At 47.1% G+C, this 21,037-nt stretch overlaps 1 protein-coding gene across 1 annotated transcript in view; it reads left to right on the forward strand.

Annotated features, from left to right (window-relative positions):
- Nucleotides 1-12,190: 12,190 nt before the first annotated feature.
- Nucleotides 12,191-21,037, forward strand: part of UBE2G1 (ubiquitin conjugating enzyme E2 G1) — a 109,431-nt gene continuing 100,584 nt past the window's right edge. The window contains exon 1 of the mRNA XM_047090135.1: nucleotides 12,191-12,529. Coding sequence (XP_046946091.1) covers nucleotides 12,484-12,529 — 46 coding nt within the window. The 5' untranslated portion in view covers nucleotides 12,191-12,483. The remainder of the gene's footprint in view (nucleotides 12,530-21,037) is intronic.

Below are 21,037 nucleotides of genomic sequence, written 5' to 3' on the forward strand. Positions count from 1 at the left end.
GAAAGAATATAAATTATCTCACGGGTTCTTTTGGTATCAATAACATGTTGAAATAATAACACTTAGGATATATTGGGTTAAATCAAATATGCTATTTGAATGAGCTCATCTTTTTTTAAAATATATATCTATTTAAAAAAAAATTTTTTTTAATTTTTTTTTTCAACGTTTATTTATTTTTGGGACAGAGAGAGACAGAGCATGAACGGGGGAGGGGCAGAGAGAGAGGGAGACACAGAATCGGAAACAGGCTCCAGGCTCTGAGCCATCAGCCCAGAGCCCGACGCGGGGCTCGAACTCACGGACCGCGAGATCGTGACCTGGCTGAAGTCGGACGCTAAAAAAAAATTTTTTAACGTTTATTTTTGAGACAGAGAGAGACAGAGCATGAACGGGGGAGGGGCAGAGAGAGAGGGAGACACAGAATCGGAAACAGGCTCCAGGCTCTGAATTGTCAGCACAGAGCGCGACACGGGGCTTGAACCCACGAACTGTGAGATCATGACCTGAGCTGAAGTCATGCTTAACCGACTGAGTCACCCAGGCACCCCAATATATATATATATATATATATTTTTTTTTTTTTTAAGTAAGTGCTACACCCAACGGGGGGCTCGAACTCACAACCTCAAGATGCAGAGTCACATGCTGCCCTGACTGAGCCAGCCAGGCTCCCCTTAACATTTTTTAACTGTGGCTATTAGGCGATGTAAAATTACTTCTGGGGCTCACTGGGCTTCTGTGGGACAGCCGGTGCTGCTGTCCTCACGGCCCTGTACCCTGAATTCAGGCCTGGGGGTGTGTGTCTGATGGGTGGCCAGGTTGAAACTTGGGGGTCCTTGCTGCAAAAGAGGTCCGGCAGGTGAGTCCCGGCATCTCCCTTTGGGAGGCGAGAAGTCAGCCACAGAGAATTGGGTTCACGAGCGGTGGGTGGCTACACGGAAACTCAATCCCGTGACAGGCGCCCACAACCGTTCCGAAGCAGTTCTGTGTGGCACGCGGGTCGGCCGGCCGTGGAGTCCCCACTCACGGGCACGACAGTCCTTGAAAGAACCCGGTCTGAGCTTTTCCATCAACCTGCAAGAGGCTGCTTGGGTCTGCAGTAGCACTGGCTCCCGGGGAGTCACTCCCACCCTCGGGCACGGGTCCCGCACCCCCTGCATCCTCCTGTCGACCTCTGCGCAGGGGGCACCGCCGAGGGACATCTCCCAGGTGGGCGGGTGAGGGCCGTCCTGCCTGCGTCCCTGGCCAACGGTGCCCCCTGTTCTGCGTTTTATGCCACCAACACCCCATCCTCGTGCTCCCGCCTCCTGCCCCCTGCTCCCAAAGGAAGAAGTCCTCTCCTCCCTGCTTAGCGCCTCCCTGTCCGTCTGTGCTGTGGCCACGCCTCCTGCCGTCCCCGGGCAGCCTGCTCAGCCCACAACCCTCCTGCCCTCTCCCTCACCCACCCCTGCTCATCCCCTACTCCCTCATCCTGCAAGATAACACAGCCAAACCCAACGACAAAAGCTTCTCCTTTGGCCCAGACTTCTCGTCACCGCCAGCCATCTTTCACCTCCTCGACGGTCGGTCGTATTTCTCAAGAAGGTCACCTGTGGTCAGTCACCCCCTGCAGCTCTGTTATCGGCATGCCTCCTGGGACAACAACACCCTCCCTGTCGCTAAGGCTGGTGAACACCTGAGACAGGTGAGGAGGGTCAGGCTTTCGGGAAGCCAGGTCTGGGACTCAGGTTCACGTTTCCGGCCACCGTGTGCTTTGTGAGGACAGCAGCAAACCTAAGCTGAGCCTGAGTTCCTCGTCTGGGCTTCTCTCTGCCCCCCTGGGAGCTCGAGAGGCCCCTTCCCCTCTCTGATGGGACCGGCAAGGTTATGGTGAGGATCCCAGCAAACCCAGAGGGTGGGTGGGTTGCTCTGCAGCCCGCAGAAAGCTTGGGGTCCCAGCAAATGTTTTCTTTGAGGGGCCCAAAGGCCCTACACTCAGCACCTTCTGAAGGCACACGGGTTCATCCCATTTTACAGATGGGAGAACGAAGGCACCAAGGGATACATACGTTAATTAGCACTTCGGGGGACTGGGAGTGTACAGATGTTTGCATTGTTACTTAACCATGACCACAAACAAACAGAAACGTGTGAGCAGCTGGGAGGGTGGGGCCTAAGGCGGCACGGACACAGATAACTTAAGACAAGGTCCCTGCCATCTTCAGGGCAGTGCACACGTATCCCTCCCTGAGCTGCTGCCCTACCTCTTTTCTCTGTTGTAGTCAAAGAGGAGAGCCTCTTCTAACCCCCCCAGTGCCTTCCTGCTGCAAACAGAATACAGCCCACTGCTCACCTTGTCCCCCGCTCCGCCTGCGCCCCCGCCCCAAACCTTCTGCGTGAACTTATGCCAGCCTCCTCGGAACCTCTCGCGGCTGCCTGCTCTCCAGTCTCAGCTCAAATGTCACCGCCTCAGAGAAGCCCTCCGGGATTGCCTTAGCTGGGGTAATCTCTCCAGTCAGCCTTTCCTGACACCCCGTCTTATTTTCCTCGCAGCACTTCTCGGTGTCTGCGATTATCTTTTTGTTGACTGAGCTACTGACTGTCGGTCCCCGCCAGAACGTGAACTCCTTGCAGATTCTATCTTGCCTTTTCTTGTTTACCACCGACTCAGCAGTGCCCAAACCAGTACTGGCACATAGTAGGGCTTCATAAATATGTGCTGACTCCGTTCGTCCACCACCGTGGCCCATTTGTCCTCGGCCTGTGCACCCCTTGCCTGGGCCCGCACCGTCCCCGGACCCCGCTCTCACCAGGGGCCCCGATAGCTCTGTCACCAAGGGACAACCCATTTTTTAAACCTCTGCCCTTAACCCTCACCGCTGTCTGTTCTGGTTTTCATCCTCTTGAGTTTCTCCCGGGGCTTCCCGCACTTCCTGTCCACCTCCCCGAGGTCAGTCTTCCCGAGCGGCTCTGTGCCCTCCCTGAAGTCTGGCTTTCTCCTCTGCTCCAACCGTTTAAATGCCACCCAAGTTTCCTCCATCTGGAACGTGGGCTTTCTTCTGGCCTCCCTGAGCTGGCCAGTATCTCCAGTACAGCTGAGGGCTGTGGGCACAGCCTTCCCGTTCCTGCTCTCATGTGAGGGTGTTTCGTAGTGGCCATTTAACAGGTTAGGGAAGTTCCTACCTATTCCTCGTTTATTCAGACTTTTTATAAGAAAAGGACGTCGAATTCCATCCAGTGTTTGTTCTGTGCCGAGACGCCTCTCCCTGCCCTGCCCTTAATCTGTTAATGTGGCAAATTATACTGATTTCCTAACGGAAACCGAACCATACGCCCTGGACATATCCATCTCAGACGTGATGTACTAGTTTTTACGGGTCACCGGATTCAATTTGTTAATTTCTTCTTTAAGGTTTTGCATCCATGTTCATGGTTTACATTGATCTGCAATTATCCTTTTTCATACTGAGCTTATCAGGTCTCAATATTAAGATTATACTAGTTTTAGGGGCGCCTGGGTGGCTCAGTCGGTTAAGCGGCCGACTTCGGCTCAGGTCATGATCTCGCAGTCCACGAGTTCGAGCCCCGCGTCGGGCTCTGTGCTGACAGCTCAGAGCCTGGAGCCTGTTTCGGATTCTGTGTCTCCCTCTTTCTCTGACCCTCCCCTGTTCATGCTCTCTCTCTCTGTCTCAAAAATAAATAAATGTTGAAAAAAAAAAAAAAAAGATTATACTAGTTTTATAACATGTGCCCTCTGTCCCTACTCTAGTTTGTGTGAGATTAGTATCAGTTGATCTTTGAAATTTGGTAAAACATCTCAATAAAACCATCTGGGCCTATAGTTTTTCTTGTAAGAAGATATTCAACTACAAATTCCATTTGTTTAAAATAGGAATGGGATTTTTTTTATTTTTTAATGTTACTTTTTTTTTTTTTTTTTACTTTTTAATGTTTATTTATTTTTGAGGGCTCATGTGAGTAGGGGAGGGGCAGAGAGAGAGGGGGAGAGAGAATCCCAAGCAGGCTCCGTGCTCAGCGCAGAGTCTGATGTGGGGCTTGATCTCATGAACCGGTGAGATCGTGACCTGAGTCAAAACCAGGAGCTGACAGTTAACCGACTGAGCCACCCAGGCACCCCGACTTTTTTCCACTTTTTCACTATTATGACTAATGATGCTGTGAACATTCCTGTGCGAGTGTTTTTGTGTGAACAAGTGTTTTCAGTTCTGTTGGGCATATACCTAGGAGTGGAATTGCTGAGTCATATGGAGATTCTATGTTTAACTTTCCGAGAAACTGCCAGCCTGTTTTCCACAGTGGCTGCACTATTTCACACGTAATGCCCACCACGTGGGAGGGTTCCAGTCCCCCATGTCTATGACACTTGTTAGCATCTGTCTTCTTTATTCTCTCCGTCCTGGTGGACGTGAGGTGGTATCTCACTGTGGTTTTGATTTGCATTTCCCTGAGGTTAATGATGTTGAGCCTCTTTTCATGGGCTCACTGGCCATTTGTATGTCTCCTTTGGTGAAATGTCTATTCAGATCTTTTGCTCATTTTAAAATTGGGTTATTTGTCTTTTTACTGACTTGTGGGGGTTCTTTGCGTAGTCTAGATATGAGTCCTTTATCAGACACACGATACGTAAAAATTTTCTCCCATGTTTAGTTTTCTTCTTACTTTCTTGTTGGTGTCCTGAGAAGCACAAAGTTTTTAATTTGGATGAGGTCTGATTTATCTACTTCTTTGGTTGCTTGTGCTTGTGGTATGTTGTCTAGGGAACCGCCTGCCTGAAAAGATCACAAAGATTTACTTTCATGTTTTCTTTTAAGCATTTTATAGTTTCAGCCCTTATCTTTAGGTACCCGATCCATTTTCAGTTAATTTTCATCTATGGTGTGAGGTAGGGGTCCACCTTCATTTATTATGACTTTTTTTTTTTTTTTGGTATGTGGCTATTCAGCTGTCTCGTCCCATTCTTTGCGCTTCGTTTGCTAGTCTGTTTCTAACGTTTTACAATAAATGCTCAGCTCATTCAATTTTCAGTCTTTCTTCTCTTCTTCTTCTTCTTCTTCTTCTTCTTCTTCAATATTTTATTTTTCTACACCCAACATGGGGCTCGAACTCATAACCCTGAGATCAAGTGTCCCGTGCTCCACCAACCGAGCCAGTCAGGCGCCCCCTTTCTTCTTTTCTAATATAAGCATTTAAAGTTATAGATTTACCTTTAAATACTTTTTACTTTTTAATCTAGAAAGAAGTGAGCAAAATTAAGAGTCCAGGAGAGGCTTATTCTGTAGTTTGAAGAACACCTTGGCACCCCCCTGTCTGTGCCGCCCTCTGCCAGGTATACAAACCCACGCTGAATAAGCACAGGTCTATGGTAATCTTGAAAGACATTCCGGCTATGGATTTAACAGAGTCGACGTATCCACCTGACAGATATGTATTGAGTGTTTATTGTGCAGCATCAGCATATCAAGTTCTGAGAACAGAGGAGGAAAGTCCTGCCCTTCCAAATCTTACAGACAACTGAGAAGGAAAAAAAAAAAGCAATACCGTACGATGGATGCTGGGATAGGAGATGTAATACAGGCTGGAACTGGGAAACAGAAGTAAGATTAGTTTTGAGATTGAGAAAAGTTTTCTGGAGGAGACTGCTTCCTCCAAGAACCGGCAAGATGAACGAGTAGGAGTTCTCCATGCGGACAGGAGCAGAGAGTGTTAGGAAGAGGCCTGGGGTGAGAGATTCAGGATAAAGCTGGAGCCTGGGCGAGTCCCTGAAACTACACAGTGAAAGGCAGACCATAACGGGGAGCTTAGATTTCGTCCTCAAATAGGTGGGGGGCCGCTGTGTGTTTTAAGTAGGAGTGAGACAATAGCAGGTTCGCCTTTTGAATATTTCACTGTGGCTGCAGAGAATAGACGAGGGGAGAGAGAGTCAAGACCAGTGGCGGTGAGACCCTCATGGAGGTTTTGGCATTTGCCCAGGCTTGGGTCAGGGAGTGTCCATGGGAATGGAAAGGAGCAAACATTTAGGCCTCGGTGACAAATCAGACGTAGGCTGACCCTCCTGTTTCTGACCCGGGTGAGTGGGCACCATGGCTCATGACAGAGCAGGTCTGGGCAGGAGACACTGAGCTCCCATCAGGGTGGTGGGAGGAGCTTGTGGGCGCCCCTCCCCCTCCTGGCCTCATCTGAGGACTCAGGCATCCTCGGCCCCTCAAGGGAAGGCTGTCTTCACTCACCCTCTTCCGGTCTCAGTGTTGGCACGCTTAGCATCGTCTATTTCCGTTGCTGCTTTCCAGACTTTTCTCTTTTTCTCCCTAACCCTAGCTCTTTTGAGGTTAATGCCATCTGGCTGTACCACTGAGTCCTCCCTTTATCCCTACTGCCGATGGATCCATTCACCAATGGCTTTGTCTCCTGCTTCCCAGGCTTCCTATCCCACTCTGGCCCTCGTCCTTGGGGACTCAGTTGCCCATGTGGATGACCTTCCAGTACTCCTGCCTCACCTCCTTGACCGACTCCCCCCTCCCCAGCAGCCAGCCTCTCCCACATTCACGTCATAAACATATCACAGTCGAATTCTGGATTCCAAGCCACCCACCCTGACCAGCATTTCCTGTCCTTCCAGCTTGCTTGGTTTTAGTGCCTGCACCACACGATTCTTCAACCTCATCAAGATCCCATTATTTGTATCATTTTTCCACTGTCCGTCAGCCCCTTCCAATTTTCACTTCCTTCTCTGCTCGGACAAGAGGCCACCGCTGTGGTCGCTCTCTTCGCACACCCTCGACAAACTTGCCCATTTCCATCCCCCTCTGCGCCAACTCACAGGATGCGCCCAGCTGCCAGCCTTCCCCATGTGGGCACCTGAGCAGCGGGGCGTTACCAGAAACACAGTTACTGAGCCGGACCTCGCGGGTCCGCTTTCAGGTCATGCCCACAAAACGCGTGTGGGCCCTGGGTGCCGAGTCCCACGCCAGCCTTTAGCCTGCCGTGCTCCACCAAGGTGAGCAGTGGGTGCCCAGCTTCAAGTTTCAGCCCTCACCTCTCTCTGCTTCTCAGCAGCATGTGGCCGTGGACCGTTCCTTCCTCCCGGAACACGTCCTCCTATCTCCGGCTTTCTCCTTTCTGTCCACCTGTCAGCCTTCACTGCTCGCTTCTCCCCCTCTACCTGGCCTCAGATGTCTGGGTGCTTCTGGGCTCATTTTTAGGCTTAAGGAAAAAAATCTTGGGGCGCCTGGGTGGCTCAGTTGGTTGAACGTCTGATTCTTGATTTTGGCTCAGGTCATGATCCCAGGGTCGTGGGATTGAGCCCTGAGTCAGGCTCTGTGCTGAGCAAGGATCCTGGTTGAGATTCTCTCTCTCTCTCCCTCGCCCCCTCCCCTGTTCTCTCTCTCTCTCTGTCTCTCAAATAAATAAAATGAAAAAACAAAGAAAAAATGTATCACACTCCCTCTCTAGGAAGCCTAATGCTGCTGTCTCCAAATCTGTATCTGTAGCTTTGTCCTCTTGTCTGAACCCCAGTCTTAGGTATTAATTTGGCATTAATTAATTTGCCGGGAGGTCTAATAAACAGCTGAGACATTTCTGATCCAAATAGATATTCCCCATACCAAAGCCTGTCTTCCTGCCCCCCTTTTCCAAATCAAGCCAGTCGTTCCAGGGTCATAAACCAAGAGCCATGTTTCCCATGAACCCACAGTCAGTCTGTCGGCGAGACCTTGCTCTCTTACTTTCGAGACGTATCTCAGATCCATTCCGTCCCCCTTCCCACACCTGCTTCGGCATCCCTGCACCCACCCTGGTTCAAGCCACCAGCATCTCTTGCCTTCTGATTGGTCTTCGACTTCTGATTGGTCTCCCAGAAAACACTTCTCTTTCCCATAGGCACCACAGGGAACTTCAGACCACGTGGACTAGGTTGCACCCCTCCTAGGGCTTCCACTGCACCAAGGCTAAAACCCAAACTCTCTGCTGTGGTCGACAAGGCCCTTTGCAAGATGGCACCTGCCTGCCTCCATTTTGTCCCCTCTTCACCCACCCATGAGGACCTGTCTAGTCTCGGACAAGCTGTGAGCTCTCACCTACCTCGGGGCCTTAGCAGTAGTGGCTTCCTCGGCCTGGAATGCTCGTCCCCAGGATCCTCAAATGGCATCTCCTGTTTGCAATGCAGATCTCAGTCCAAATATCTTCTGTTGAGAGAGGACTTCCCTGACTACCTTATCTAGTATAGACCCTTTTGCTTGAGTTATTCGCTCACCCTATTTATTTCCATCACAACACTTACTATAATCTGATGCTGGATTGTTTAATATTTGTTTACTTTGTTACTGACTGTCCTCTCTCACTGGATATCAGTGCTATGAGAGTAGGGGCTTGATTTGCCTAGACTACTCCTGGACCCCTCGTCTTAAAAACTAACTTTAGCTCATAGTAGGTGTTCAACAAACACTTGTTAAATAAATGAATACAGAGTTAGACAGGTGAAATTGCCAATATAAGCCTCTGGTGGAAAGATCTGTGCTGGAGATAAAGATTCGGGAATTATTATAAAAAATAAATCTTGGGGCGCCTGGGTGGCGCAGTCGGTTAAGCGTCCGACATCAGCCGGGTCACGATCTCGCGGTCCGTGAGTTCAAGCCCTGCGTCGGGCTCTGGGCTGATGGCTCGGAGCCTGGAGCCTGTTTTCGAGTCTGTGTCTCCCTCTCTCTCTGTCCCTCCCCCGTTCATGCTCTGTCTCTCTCTGTCCCAAAAATAAATAAAAAAAAAAAGTTGAAAAAAAAATAAATCTTAATAAGCAAGGTATAGGAGAGAACTTCCTTAATCTGTTAAAAAAAAGATCTACAAAAAAAAAAAATGCAGCATAAGGCTTAAGAGTGAAACACTGAAACAGTCCCTTTAAGAATGAATAAAGACAAGGGTCCCCACCACCACATCTTCTAGACAACTCTGCTGGAGACCCTAGGCAGCATGGTTAGGCAACAAAGAGAAACAGTGTTTCAAAAGAAATAGAAATGACATTATTTGGACACATTCTTTTTGTAGAAAATCAAAATAATCTATAGATAAGTGATTAATTTAGAGTTTAGTGAGGTTTCTAGATTAACATACGAATGTCAGTGGCTTTTTAAAATAATTTTTATAGGAGTACCTGGGTAGCTCAGTCAGTTAAGTGTCTGATTCTTGATTTTGGTTCGGGTCATGATCTCATGAGTTTGAGCCCCGTGTCGGTCTCTGTGCTGACAGTGTGGAGCCTGCTTGGGATTCTCTCTCTCCTTCTCTCTCTCTGCCCCTCCTCTGCTCTCTCTCTCTCTCAGTAAATAAATATTAAAACAAAAAAAAAGAAAGAAATAAAATAATTTTTTATATATGAGGAAAATGCAGACTATGTCATTATCCTATGTTTACCTCTATATATAAATGAAAACGTCTCATCACAAAACTCACTGTGAGACTGTGAGTACTGAGTTAAAAAAGAGAATACACAATAGACATAGCAAGGCCTGTCATAATACCTTAAAATACCAGATGTAACAAGAAAGTCCTACAAATATACAAGAAGAAAAAAAAAATAGGTCACCTAAAATGGAACAAGAATCAACAGCATCACGGAATGCTAGAAGACAATGAATCAATACTTTTGTATTTCTGAAGACAAATAATGATTTTAAACATAAAATTCTATACCCAGCTAAGCTGGCATTAAATTATAGATGTTTAAAACTTTGGCATTTTTGGACATAATAAGGACTTGGAAATTTTGCCCTATATATATTCCTCAGAATTATCTGAGAATATGCTCCAGCAAAAGAAAGGAGTAAACAAAAAAGAATTACACTTGAGATCCAGGATGAAGTAGATTGAGCCCAGAAGAGTGGTCAAGGAGAATCCTAGAAGACTTCTATATGGCAGGCATCGCTGAATGCAACAAGCCCAGATGAGGGGGGTAATACAGTCTTCCAGAAGGGAGATTTCTAAGAAAAAGGGCTTGATAGAATAAAGTAACAAGGGGTGGGGTAGGGAAGGGAAGGATATTGATTGTAATTAAGATAGCACAAGAAAAATAAGCATAATTAGAAACCCTAGGCCACAAAAAGTCCATGTAAGGAAAAAATGTAATTATAATCCATTATAGTCAATATTCATAAACTCACAACAGTGTAAAAACGATTGATTGATATAACAATCATTGATATAAAAACTGCCCATTGATATAAATTTGATGATTTAATGATATTAGGAGAATAAAGGAATGGAAGATAGCGTAAGATAATGAAATCCTCCTCAGTTACAGCAAGAATAAATATATGAGGTCTAGACTGGGTAAGTCCAGAGAAAGCACTAAAGCATACTATTATGATTATCATTAGAGAAAGAGAGAGAGTGGGAAAGAGGGAAACAGAGAGGGTCTTAGGGAGGGTCCATGCTCGGCATGGAGTCCGAATTGGGGATCATTCCCTCAACCCTGGGATCATGACCTGAGCTGAAATCAAGAGCTGGCCACTGAACCGACCGAGCCACCCAGGCACCCCTAAAGTATATTGTTTAGAATAAATGGAGGTAACTACCAGAAGAAACTGCTAAGAGTGTTAAAAGGCATTGCATGTGGCAAGCAGGATTTAGGAGTGGGTAAGGGGTAGACAAAGAATGTTTTCCAATATAAGCCTTAATACACTGTTTGACATGAACTGTGTGCATTTATTACTTTGATAATATTAAACATTTATTTAAAAAGAAAGATTTTTAGGGGTGCCTGGGTGGCTCAGTGGGTGAAGCATCTGACTTGGTTTCTCGGCGCATGGGGCTCTATGCTGACAGCTCAGAGCCTGGAGCCTGCTTTAGATTCTGTGTCTCTCTGTATCTTCCCTGCTCACACTCTCTCTCTGTCTCTGTCTCTCAAAAGTAAATAAACAGAAATTTAAAAAGAAAGATGTTTAGTCCAGAAAGGAGGAGTGTTTTCAGAAACTGATTTTTTTTTTTTTTTTTTTTTTGAGCCCCTCTGAGGACTGGGATTAGTTCTGGCTCAGAGGGGGAGCCATGCTGTAACTCGGTAGCATTTCTGATCCTGTAGAGAAGGACTGATTCTCCCATCCTACAGCTCTTTACGGTTTATTTTCTCATTCTAAATAGTAAATCATCTTCAAGCCTTCCTTTTCATTCTTTTCCTTGGAGGGAGTCCTTCAAATTGAGTAAACTTCAGGCCTCACAAAACCTGGGTTAGACGCTTGGGTTTGTTGTCCTGAAGGAGTTAGGATTCACTCTTAATGTTTATTTGGTCCTTTGAATTCTTTTTCCAGGGGGAGGCTGAAGACAGTTTTTTTTCAGTAGTTTTTACAATCCGGAAAACGGTATTGGAACCTGCTCCCCCTCTGGCTATTACCGGAACTCAGACTGTAAGCCTTTGGGGGGCAGGAAGAGAGCTGGACTTTTGCGTGCCTTCCGCAGTCCAGGTACAAAGTTAGTACAGGTTCAGTACTTACCTGTTCAAAACACAGATGGACTCAAGCGCCATTCGGAGAGTTTGGCGAATTTATGCGCGGAAGAAGGTTGCGGCGAAGAGGCAGGCGAAGCGGGCTGAGCACAGCTGCTTTCCCGAAACCCTAGGGCACCCTTCACTTTTGCTCAGGAGACGCCTTTCTGCACCGCAGTTTGAGTATGTCAGGGTCTGCTAATCTCAGCTGTCCTTACTCATAGATTCCTACTATCTACACTTAGTCGGTTCGTAGTAGGAGATGTGCAACATTTTGTTTCAAGAATCTTTCTGTGCATGCTTGCTGTGGGGGGACTTAACATTCAGTCTGTTTGGGGGGTTTACTTAAAATGGGGCACACCGATAAGTCCGGCTTTGACAATGACTAATTCACACACCACGTGCGGACTGTTAGACCACTGCTGGGTGGTCGCCAACCACCGGCCGTCCACCGTTCCCTGCGACCCCTGCACTCCCCGACCACCTGCTGCAACCTCGAGGCGCAGCCCGGACACGCCGCGACCTCTCCGACATGGCGCCCGCGGGGCGTCTGCAGGCGGCGGCCCAGGAGCCAGACGCGCCAGACCTTCCCAAGATGGCGGCGGCGGCGCGCAGGGGGCGGGGTTCCGCCGCCGGGGGCGGGGCAGGCCAGCCAAGGGGTCGGGCTTGCGGGCGGGCCCCACCGAGGTGGGCAGCCCCAGCGCGCCTGCGCGGAGCGGCCCTGCGCGCAGTGAGGCAGTGGCGGGGGAAGGCACCGGCGGGGCCGACAGGAGGCTTGAAGGAGGGAAGCGGGCGAGCGGAGTCCCAGCGCGCGCCGCGGCCGCCCGGGCGCCCTCCCCTTCCGGGCGTGAGGCGCTGTGTGGAGCCGAGCGGACCCGCCGCCCCAGCCCGGCCCTGCCCCGGCTCCAGCGCTCCCGTCGCGGGGGCCCGCGTTCCTCAGCACACCCGGCTCCAGGCGCCCCCAAGAGCCTGCCCCCGGCCCTCCGAAAGCCCCGGCGCCGGCCCGGGCCCTCGGCGGGAGGATGACGGAGCTGCAGTCGGCGCTGCTACTGCGAAGACAGCTGGCAGGTGAGAGCGGGCTGGCGGCCGTGCGCCGGGCCGGGCCGGGCCCGGGCCGCGGGGAGCCGCCGCCGCCAAGTCCTCCCTCCTCCGGGGCGGGCGGCCGCTGGCGAGCCCGGGGCGCCTGTCCGGCCGGGCCCGGCACTTGGCCGGCGTCGGGAGGGTGCCGGGGGCGGGGACGCGCCCCGCCGCGGGGACCAGGACGGGGCTCGGCGCCCGCCCCCTCCCCCACCGCCCGGTGGGACGTTGCGGGGGAGGGGCTGCGGGTCTCCGGAGGGGCGGGCCCGGGCTCAGGTGCGGCGGGGGCCTCGGGACCCCGGGGCCGGGCGGGGCGTGCGGGCTCGCGGGGGGCCGCGGCTGCGGGTCGGGCGGGGCCCGGGAGGGCGAGGGGAGGCGGCCCCCCGGCCGCGGAGGGGAGGCGCGCAAAACTTCTGGCCGGCCGCGCGGCGCCGCGGAGTTGGGGCGGACAACAAAAGCGCCGGCCTCGGCTGTCGCGCCGCGCGGGTGCCGGAGAGGCCGGCGGGTGCGGGACGCCGCCCGGTTGCCTGCGCCTGGCACGGGCCCCGCCGCCCGCCCGCGGAGGGTGGGAGCGGGCTGGGGAGCCGCTCGCGGCCGGCCCCGGGCTTTGTGCTCCGAGCGCCGCGGCCCCGGCGCCGGCCTGCGGAGCCCCGGGCTGCGGCCCGCGAGCCTGGCCTGGGGCGGCGGCCGGGGCGGCCTCCCCGGAGGTGCCTGCGTCCCCCTCCCCCATTGTCCCGGCCTCCGGCCGTTTGCGGCTTCCAGGTTGACTTTTTAGGGGGTTGGCTCCGACTCCGCTAGGACTGGGCGAGCGGGGCATGCGCACTGGAGGCGGACGTGCGCGGAGTGCGCGCGGCGGGGGGGGGGGGGGGCGGGCTGGTGGCTTCACAATGCCGCCCCACGTGCTGCCAGATTTAAAGAGAAATGGGCCGGCGGCGAGTCCCGCGGTGCTCCGTCTGCTCCGGCGGGTCCTCTCCCCCCCACAGGCGGCCCGCAGCGCCCGGCCCGGTGCGCCAGCCAGAGGCGGGCGTGCACGACTCCGGGCTTGACACGGGCTTCCTGGGGGGGAGTGAGGTGTTGGCTAGATCACCTTTATGGCTTCTTAAGGAAAAGGTTGTCAGGGGCTGTAACAGATTGTATAATTAGGTTTATTATTAGACCATGAGCAAGCAGGTTTGGACAAGTATTAAAGTTCTGGATGCTCAGGAGGAGTGGCGTCAAGTGAATGGAGAAGTTCTAGCGACACTTAAGATTCGCCAGGAATAATGTATCGGGAGAGCTATGAAACAGTAACCGTATTGCATCTTGTATTTGCAAACACATCTTAGTGTTTGTGTGTTGTTTTTGTTTATTTTGGAAGAAGGAATTAAGATTTTTTTTTTTTTTTGGTCTCGCAAAGAATTCCCTGATCAGTGTGTTTCTTACGTGCTGAGCTATTAAGCAGTATTGGAATACGAAGTCAGCATTAAAACAGTACTCAACTGTTACATAATGGGAAAGATAGAGATTTTAGAAGGTGTAAGTTAACGCAGTTACTAAGAAAGTGAAGTATGACTAATAACAGCAGCGTTTCAAAACTATTTTCCTACTCAGCTCTAGATTTTGCCGGCCTCTCGGTTCAGTTTTGCACTTTTTGGCCAGTTTGTTGATAAACTGTTTTCCAAAGCTATTTATTAATGGTTGACTTTTTAAAAGATTTTATTTTTTTTTAAAGCTTGTTTATCTTGGGAGAGAGAGCGCGTGTGCTAGTGAGGGAGGTACAGAGAGAGAGAGAGGGAGAGAATCCCAAGCAGGCTCCACACAGTCAGCGAAGAGCTTGATGTGGGGCTCTTAAGTTAGGAAACCGTGAGAATATGGCCTGAGCCGAAACCAAGAGTCAGTTGCTTAACCGACTAAGCCACCCAGGCGTCCCTTAAGGTTTTATTTTTAAGTAATCTCTACACCCATGGTGGGGCTCAAACCCACAACCCTGAGAACAAGAGTCACAAGCTGCACCCACCCAGCCAACCAGGTGCCCCAGGGGTTGACTTTCCATAAGGCACATCAAAACATGATTTAAGGTTGGAGGAGAGTATGTATTAGTTGGTAATTTTTCAAGCTCAATTATAAAGTTACTTAACTGCTGATTAATTTTTCTTGCCTTCTTGATCAGAAATAATGGACTGTTCTTAATTTCTTAAATATTTGGAGGATTTTAATTAACAAGTGCAAAGTATTAGGCCAAGGCAGTGTATTAAGTGAGAGTTTAAATATCCCATTCATTGGAAAGCCTTGATAACTACTCACTAAAATAAAGGCCCTGTTTGTATGTTAGTAGTACATTGTTTGAGTTTTGTGGTTCTTCAGATATCGTTTGAAAACAGGAAAGAATGGTAAACTGTAATCTCTCGAAATCATTTAGAGTGAGCTTTGAAAGGCTTAATGATTAAAAGTTTTGAAATGTACGGGGGCGCCTTGGTGGCTCAGTTGGTTGAACGTCCGACTTCAGCTCAGATCATGATCTCACAGCTTGTGGGTTCGAGCCCCGTGTCAGGCTCTGTGCTGACAGCTCGGAGCCTGGAGCCTGCTTCGGATTTTGTGTCTCCCTCTCTCTCTGCCCCCACTCACATTCTGTCTGTCTGTCTCAAAAATAAATAAACATTGAAAAAAATTAAAATTTTTTGAAATGTATTGAATCGAGTGGACGCAACCTGTAAGCCATTCTGGCTGCTAGAGTTTCAGACACTTAGTAACAGTGGTCAACAAGTCAACAATGGTTACGCATATTGAGGTCAGCCCTTAAAGGGTTTTACTTCATTACTTGAGGGGAGAATTGTGTGTGGGGGGCGGTGTGTGTGTGTGAGTGTGATTTGTTTTGTTGGTAATTGTAATGAAGAACCTGGTTCCTTTGGTTGAAGAGTTTCTCAGACTTGGGACTACTGACGTTTTGGATGGATATTGTGGGGGCCTGTACTGGGTATTAGAGAATGCTTAGCAGCATTCTTGGCCTCTACCACCGGTTGCCGGTAGTAGTACACCCCCTCCGTGGTGACAACCAAAAATGTCTCCATTGCCAGTGTCCCCTGAGGGCTTAAAATCAACCTAGGTTGAAAGATTACTGGTTTAAAGGTGTTTTAGTTAAGACCATTATACTATTGTAAAGCAAGTAAGAACACCTGACTGATGAAATCAGATAGGTTGTGTGTTTCTTCCTGGATATTATTAGACTCTGACTTACTCCTTTGGATTCAGCAGCAGCGCATAATGCTACACCCTAAGAAATCTGATACACCAGAGATACTTCACAATTATTTCAATTTTGGGGAAGGTGTTATAAGTCCTGGTTAAAAATACAGAGCATAAAATGGTATAGTCTTTCCACTCCCCCCAGAGAACCCCGTGTCCTTTTCTTGGAAATAGCCTGGCTATCATTGATGATTTCCTGTGTGCCTTTTCAGAGATTCAGATTATTGTATATACATTTAATGTGTATATATTTTTATTGAGGACTAACATGTACTGGTCACTGTGCTACTTTACATATATTATCTCATTTAATCCTCCCAATAAGGAAATAGTGACTTCGGTTGAGTTACTTGCCAAAAGTCAAGTGGTAGTAAGTTGAGTGGTAACTGCTACATTCAGGTTGAGGGCCTTTTTATTTTGGAGACATTGTTTTTATTTATTTAATTTTAATTAATTAATTAGACTTTATTGTTTTAATTGCCTATATTGCATCCCAGGAAGCAGTAATTAACACAAAAGTGAAATAGCGTTTTATAAATTTAAGTATTAAGAGTTAATTTATCCAGTAACTACCAAAATGATTATGGAAGTGTTCCCATCTTACTTAAATTTATCGTATAAAATACTACATACACATTAAGATCTAAGTGACATTGTTTTTTTCTTTAATGTTTATTTTAGAGAGAGAGAGCGAGCGCGAGCATGCGCACATATGCGGGGGCGGGGGGGGGGGGGGGTGGAGCAGAGGATCCGGAGTGGGCTCAGCACTGACAGCAGAGAGCCCTATGTGGGGCTCAAACTCACGAACTGTGAGATGACCACCTGAGCCAAAGTCGGACACTTCATGGCTTGAACCATCCAGGTGCCCCGATCTAAGTGATATTCTTAAGGTAATCATAAAAAGATATTTTAGCCATTGTCAGCTTCAGGCCAGCGTCATAGGCTGAAGGAAGTGCTAAGCGTTTTGGTGTTGGTGGTTAACTATGAGAAAAATTTTGGGCTATTTGCACTTTCTCTCTTCAATCATACTAAATTTTATGGTATGACAAACATAAGGAATAAGAACATGATTTTGTTTTTAAGATCACTGGAGTTTATTTGTTTTTTTAACTTTGAGAACATAGTTTTCAGTAGTTAGGGTTTTATAGACACCTGTCATTCCAGAACTAGGAAGAAGAATCCTGTTATACTTTAACAATAAACTAATTGAGCTTCTCTTACTGTCGAAATTTTGATTGTTAATTTTATTTATTTATTTATTTATTTATTTATTTATTTATTTTTTTTTTTTAACATTTATTTTTGGGACAGAGAGAGACAGAGCATGAACGGGGGAGGGGCAGAGAGAGAGGGAGACACAGAATCGGAAACAGGCTCCAGGCTCTGAGCCATCAGCCCAGAGCCTGACGCGGGGCTCGAACTCACGGACCGCGAGATCGTGACCTGGCTGAAGTCGGACGCTTAACCGACTGAGCCACCCAGGCGCCCCATTGATTGTTAATTTTAAAGTAATCTGGAAAATTCCCAAATCATCTTCTCCTTGGCTACCCATGTAAGTAGGTTGTTTTGATGAGTTAGTTACGTGTGTTTCTCAGACTCAAATGTGCAAGGGAATCATTTGGGAAATACAGATTCCTGGTCTCGTGCCCAAAGATTCTATACATCTTGATGCTCAAGAAAATCCACTTTTAAATTTTATTCTAGTTTTTTTATTAAAAAATTTTTTTTAAGATTTTATTTTTAAGTAATCTCTGCACACAACATGGAGCTCTGATTCACAGCTCTGAGATCAAGAGTTGTGAGCTTGCCTTGCGGAGCCAGCCAGGTGCCCCAAGAAAATCTCAGTTTTAGAGGAGTACTGTGGGTGGCTGTGAGGCCAGGGATTTGGAGCCATACATACCGCAGTGGGTGCTCTGAGCTGTTTCCCCGAGCCAGCTGCCCGCACTTCCTGGTTTTGTGCTGTGCTGTGCTGTTGGCAGCCCTGGTGTTTGTAAGATAGTCAAGGAGTACACTTAAAAGGAGGAATAAGAAAGATTTAATATTTTTTGGCCTTTCTAGAATATATTGGCACACTGACATACAAATTCCATTGACAATTTTAAACAAGCAGATACAGAACAGTTGGTTATTGACAGGAATACTCTAGTATTCTGGGTGATGAACATAGTATTTAATATATATTTTTAATATTAAGTATTAATCTTTTTTTAAACATTAAAAAGTTGTTTTTAAGTAATCTCTACTCCCAGCGTGGGGCTCAAACTGACAACCCTGAGATTAAGAGTTGCATGCTCCACCGACCCAGCCAGCCAGGCTTCCCTTAACCGTTAATATTCTTAATAGTTGTTAACTGATGTGGAAGAAAATGTTTAAAAATATGGAAATGGAAGGAAAGTCTAGCAGTAAATGTATAGTGCATCATACTATTGTTTAACACTTTGGGAATTTTTATATCCAGAAATAATTCCTCTATTATAGCAATAATGCAAATTTTGCATATTTTACTGTGTTGTCAGAAAAAAGAGTGTACGTGAAGCAAATACGATATGTACTGAGGTTGAGGATGCAGCGTCGGGTAGGTTGCATTCCCTGTGGTGGAGGAATCCTGTGTCTGATGTGTTGTATTACAGAATCTGAAGCAACCTCCTTTTGCTGTGTATATGTGTGTCAGATCATTCTGTTGTGCACCTTAAAAGTACACAATGTCATATGGCAGTGGTATCTCAATGAAACTGGGGGAAAGTCTTAATATTTTAGTGAATAAGTGAATTTTCTTAACATTAGGGCATACATGATTTTTAACTAGTAATTTCTATCATTCAGTGAATCTTTTTGATCATGCAGTGAAATTTAGTTTTTTATAAATAATGGTAGTTCAATTTGCTATAAGCTACTTCAGAATGAAACATACTTTCTACATTAGTCTTTTGGTTTTTAAGATTTTCAATTTATTTTTTATTTTAAAGTTTATTTTGAGAGACTGTGCTTGCATGTGGTGTGAGTGGGGGAGGGGCAGAGGGAGAGGGAGAATCCCAAGCAGCCTTCCTGCCATCAGCACAGAGCCTACACCGTGTGATCATGACCTGAGCCAAGATCAAGAGTCGGTTGCTTAGGTCGCTTACGCCGCTTAGCCGACTGAGCCACCCACGCGCCCTTACAGTAGTCTCTTGTAATGGTTGACCTCACTTTCTAAAATACTGCTGACTATATTAAAATATTAAAGTAAATTCTACAATTGTAGATATTAGCGTTTAGTGTAGTCTGTATTTGCCATGATGTAGTCCCAAAGTATATAGTTTTATTATGTAGTTTCTGTGTTAATACACATTCTATTTGGTGATACGTCTGTGTGTAGTCATGAAATTAAGACGTCTTGATGATTAATAGAGTGGCATAGTGTTGGAAACCTGGAAATTCATTGACTCCCACTATATTGTTGCTTTTTTTATTAAAATTTTTTTTAATGTTTATTTAATTTTGAGAGAAAGAGAGAATATGAGCAGGGCCGGGGCAGAGAGAGAGGGAGACACAGAATCTGAAGCAGGCTCCAGGCTCCAAGCTATCGGCACAGAGCCGGACGCGGGGCTTGAACTCATGAACCACGAGATCATGACCTGAACTGAAGCCAGATGCTTAACCCACTGAGCCACCCAGGTGCACCTGTTGTTGCTTTTTGATTTCCTTTTCTTGGGTGGAGTGTTTGTTTACGTTATCAAGATGAGTTTCAATCTTTAGATTATTTGGTTTTGGGTTCCTCAGTGCAAGGTTTTTTTGGGGGGAATATACTAATTTTATGGTTAACTGTAGTGCGGATGTGTTCTTGCTTCAAGCAAGTAAATACTAAGCGTTCCTTTGTTTTAATGGACTCTGTTCCATTTAGGATGAAAAATTTTGTCTTTCTTAATTAACTGAGAAATATCTTTGTTAGAATTTGAAACATGAAATGACCTCCAACGTTCTATTTAATGCCATCTTTGGTTTATGGGAAGTGACTTCTCAGAGAGAAAAGCAGAGAATATGCGTATGGAAATGGTCTGGCAAGGTAAACTTAGCGTAGTTACATCTGGTTGATGGCATTTCAGGTACAGAGACGTACAAATAAGAAAAAGCAAGTCTTGGGGCGCCTGGGTGGCGCAGTCGGTTAAGCGTCCGACTTCAGCCAGGTCACGATCTCGCGGTCCGTGAGTTCGAGCCCCGCGTCGGGCTCTGGGCTGATGGCTCGGAGCCTGGAGCCTGTTTCCGATTCTGTGTCTCCCTGTCTCTCTGCTCCTCCCCCGTTCATGCTCTGTCTCTCTCTGTCCCAAAAATAAATAAACGTTGAAAAAAAAAATTTATAAAAAAAAAGAAAAAGCAAATCTTTTGCAAATGGTGGTGATGAACAGATGAGAATGATAAAATGCATTTTTAGAAAATAAGATGCATACATGTTAAAATACAGCATTATAAACTTTCCCCCTAGTGCAAGATAGTATTAGCCTTACTCAAGCAAATTAGAAATTTTTATCAGTGCTGTTCCACTGTCAGATTCTGGCACTCAAACTGCTGGGGAAATTACCGTAATTGTTGTTACTGTAGAGGTGTATACCTCTCTTTATGATGTGAGGGTCTAGAAAATAAGTGAAAAGTTAGTTTATGTAAGAGAAAAGTTTCACCTTTTTTATTCCATCAGTGTCTAATAACTTAGAAAAACAGCTGCTGTTCCTTCTTTACTTTTTGTCTACTTCTCCATTGGTTAGGGGTCTGTTAAAAGTGTAAACAACAGAGGAGCCATTTAAATTTTTACCTGGCAGCTGTTTTTGCTTTAATCTTGTGAAGTAAGCATTGCTTTTAAAGAACAACTTAGCACATTTAGGATTTTTTCCTAAATGTTCTTTATGATAGGAGACACTGTTTTGATTTGATTTTGAAAGTGCTTACACTCTTTGTGCTTCATCATTCTCTTATTCTTATGTGTGGTGCGCACATTAGAGTTTCTAGTTCAAGACCGTGTGGTGCTAAGTGAAGTTTTATGGAAAGCATGATGCATGGAAGGATCTATTGGTAAACTGGGTGTCATCAGCATTGAAAAGTTATGTTTGCGAGAGACAACTGAAAAGGCAAGCTACAAACTGGAAGAATAAGAATATTTGCAATCTAAATATCTGCTGAAGGATTGATGTAGAATAAATGAAGAACTCTCAGAGTTCAATAGTACGAGAAAACGGTCCATTTAGAAAATGAGCAAAAGATATGAACAGACATTTCAGATGGCATATAAGCAAATGAAAAAATATCCAG

Source organism: Lynx rufus, unplaced genomic scaffold (genome assembly GCF_022079265.1).
Source record: "Lynx rufus isolate CCGP_SWC_20201006 ecotype Redwood Valley unplaced genomic scaffold, mLynRuf1.p SCAF_28, whole genome shotgun sequence".
Classification (NCBI taxonomy): Eukaryota; Metazoa; Chordata; class Mammalia; order Carnivora; family Felidae; genus Lynx; species Lynx rufus.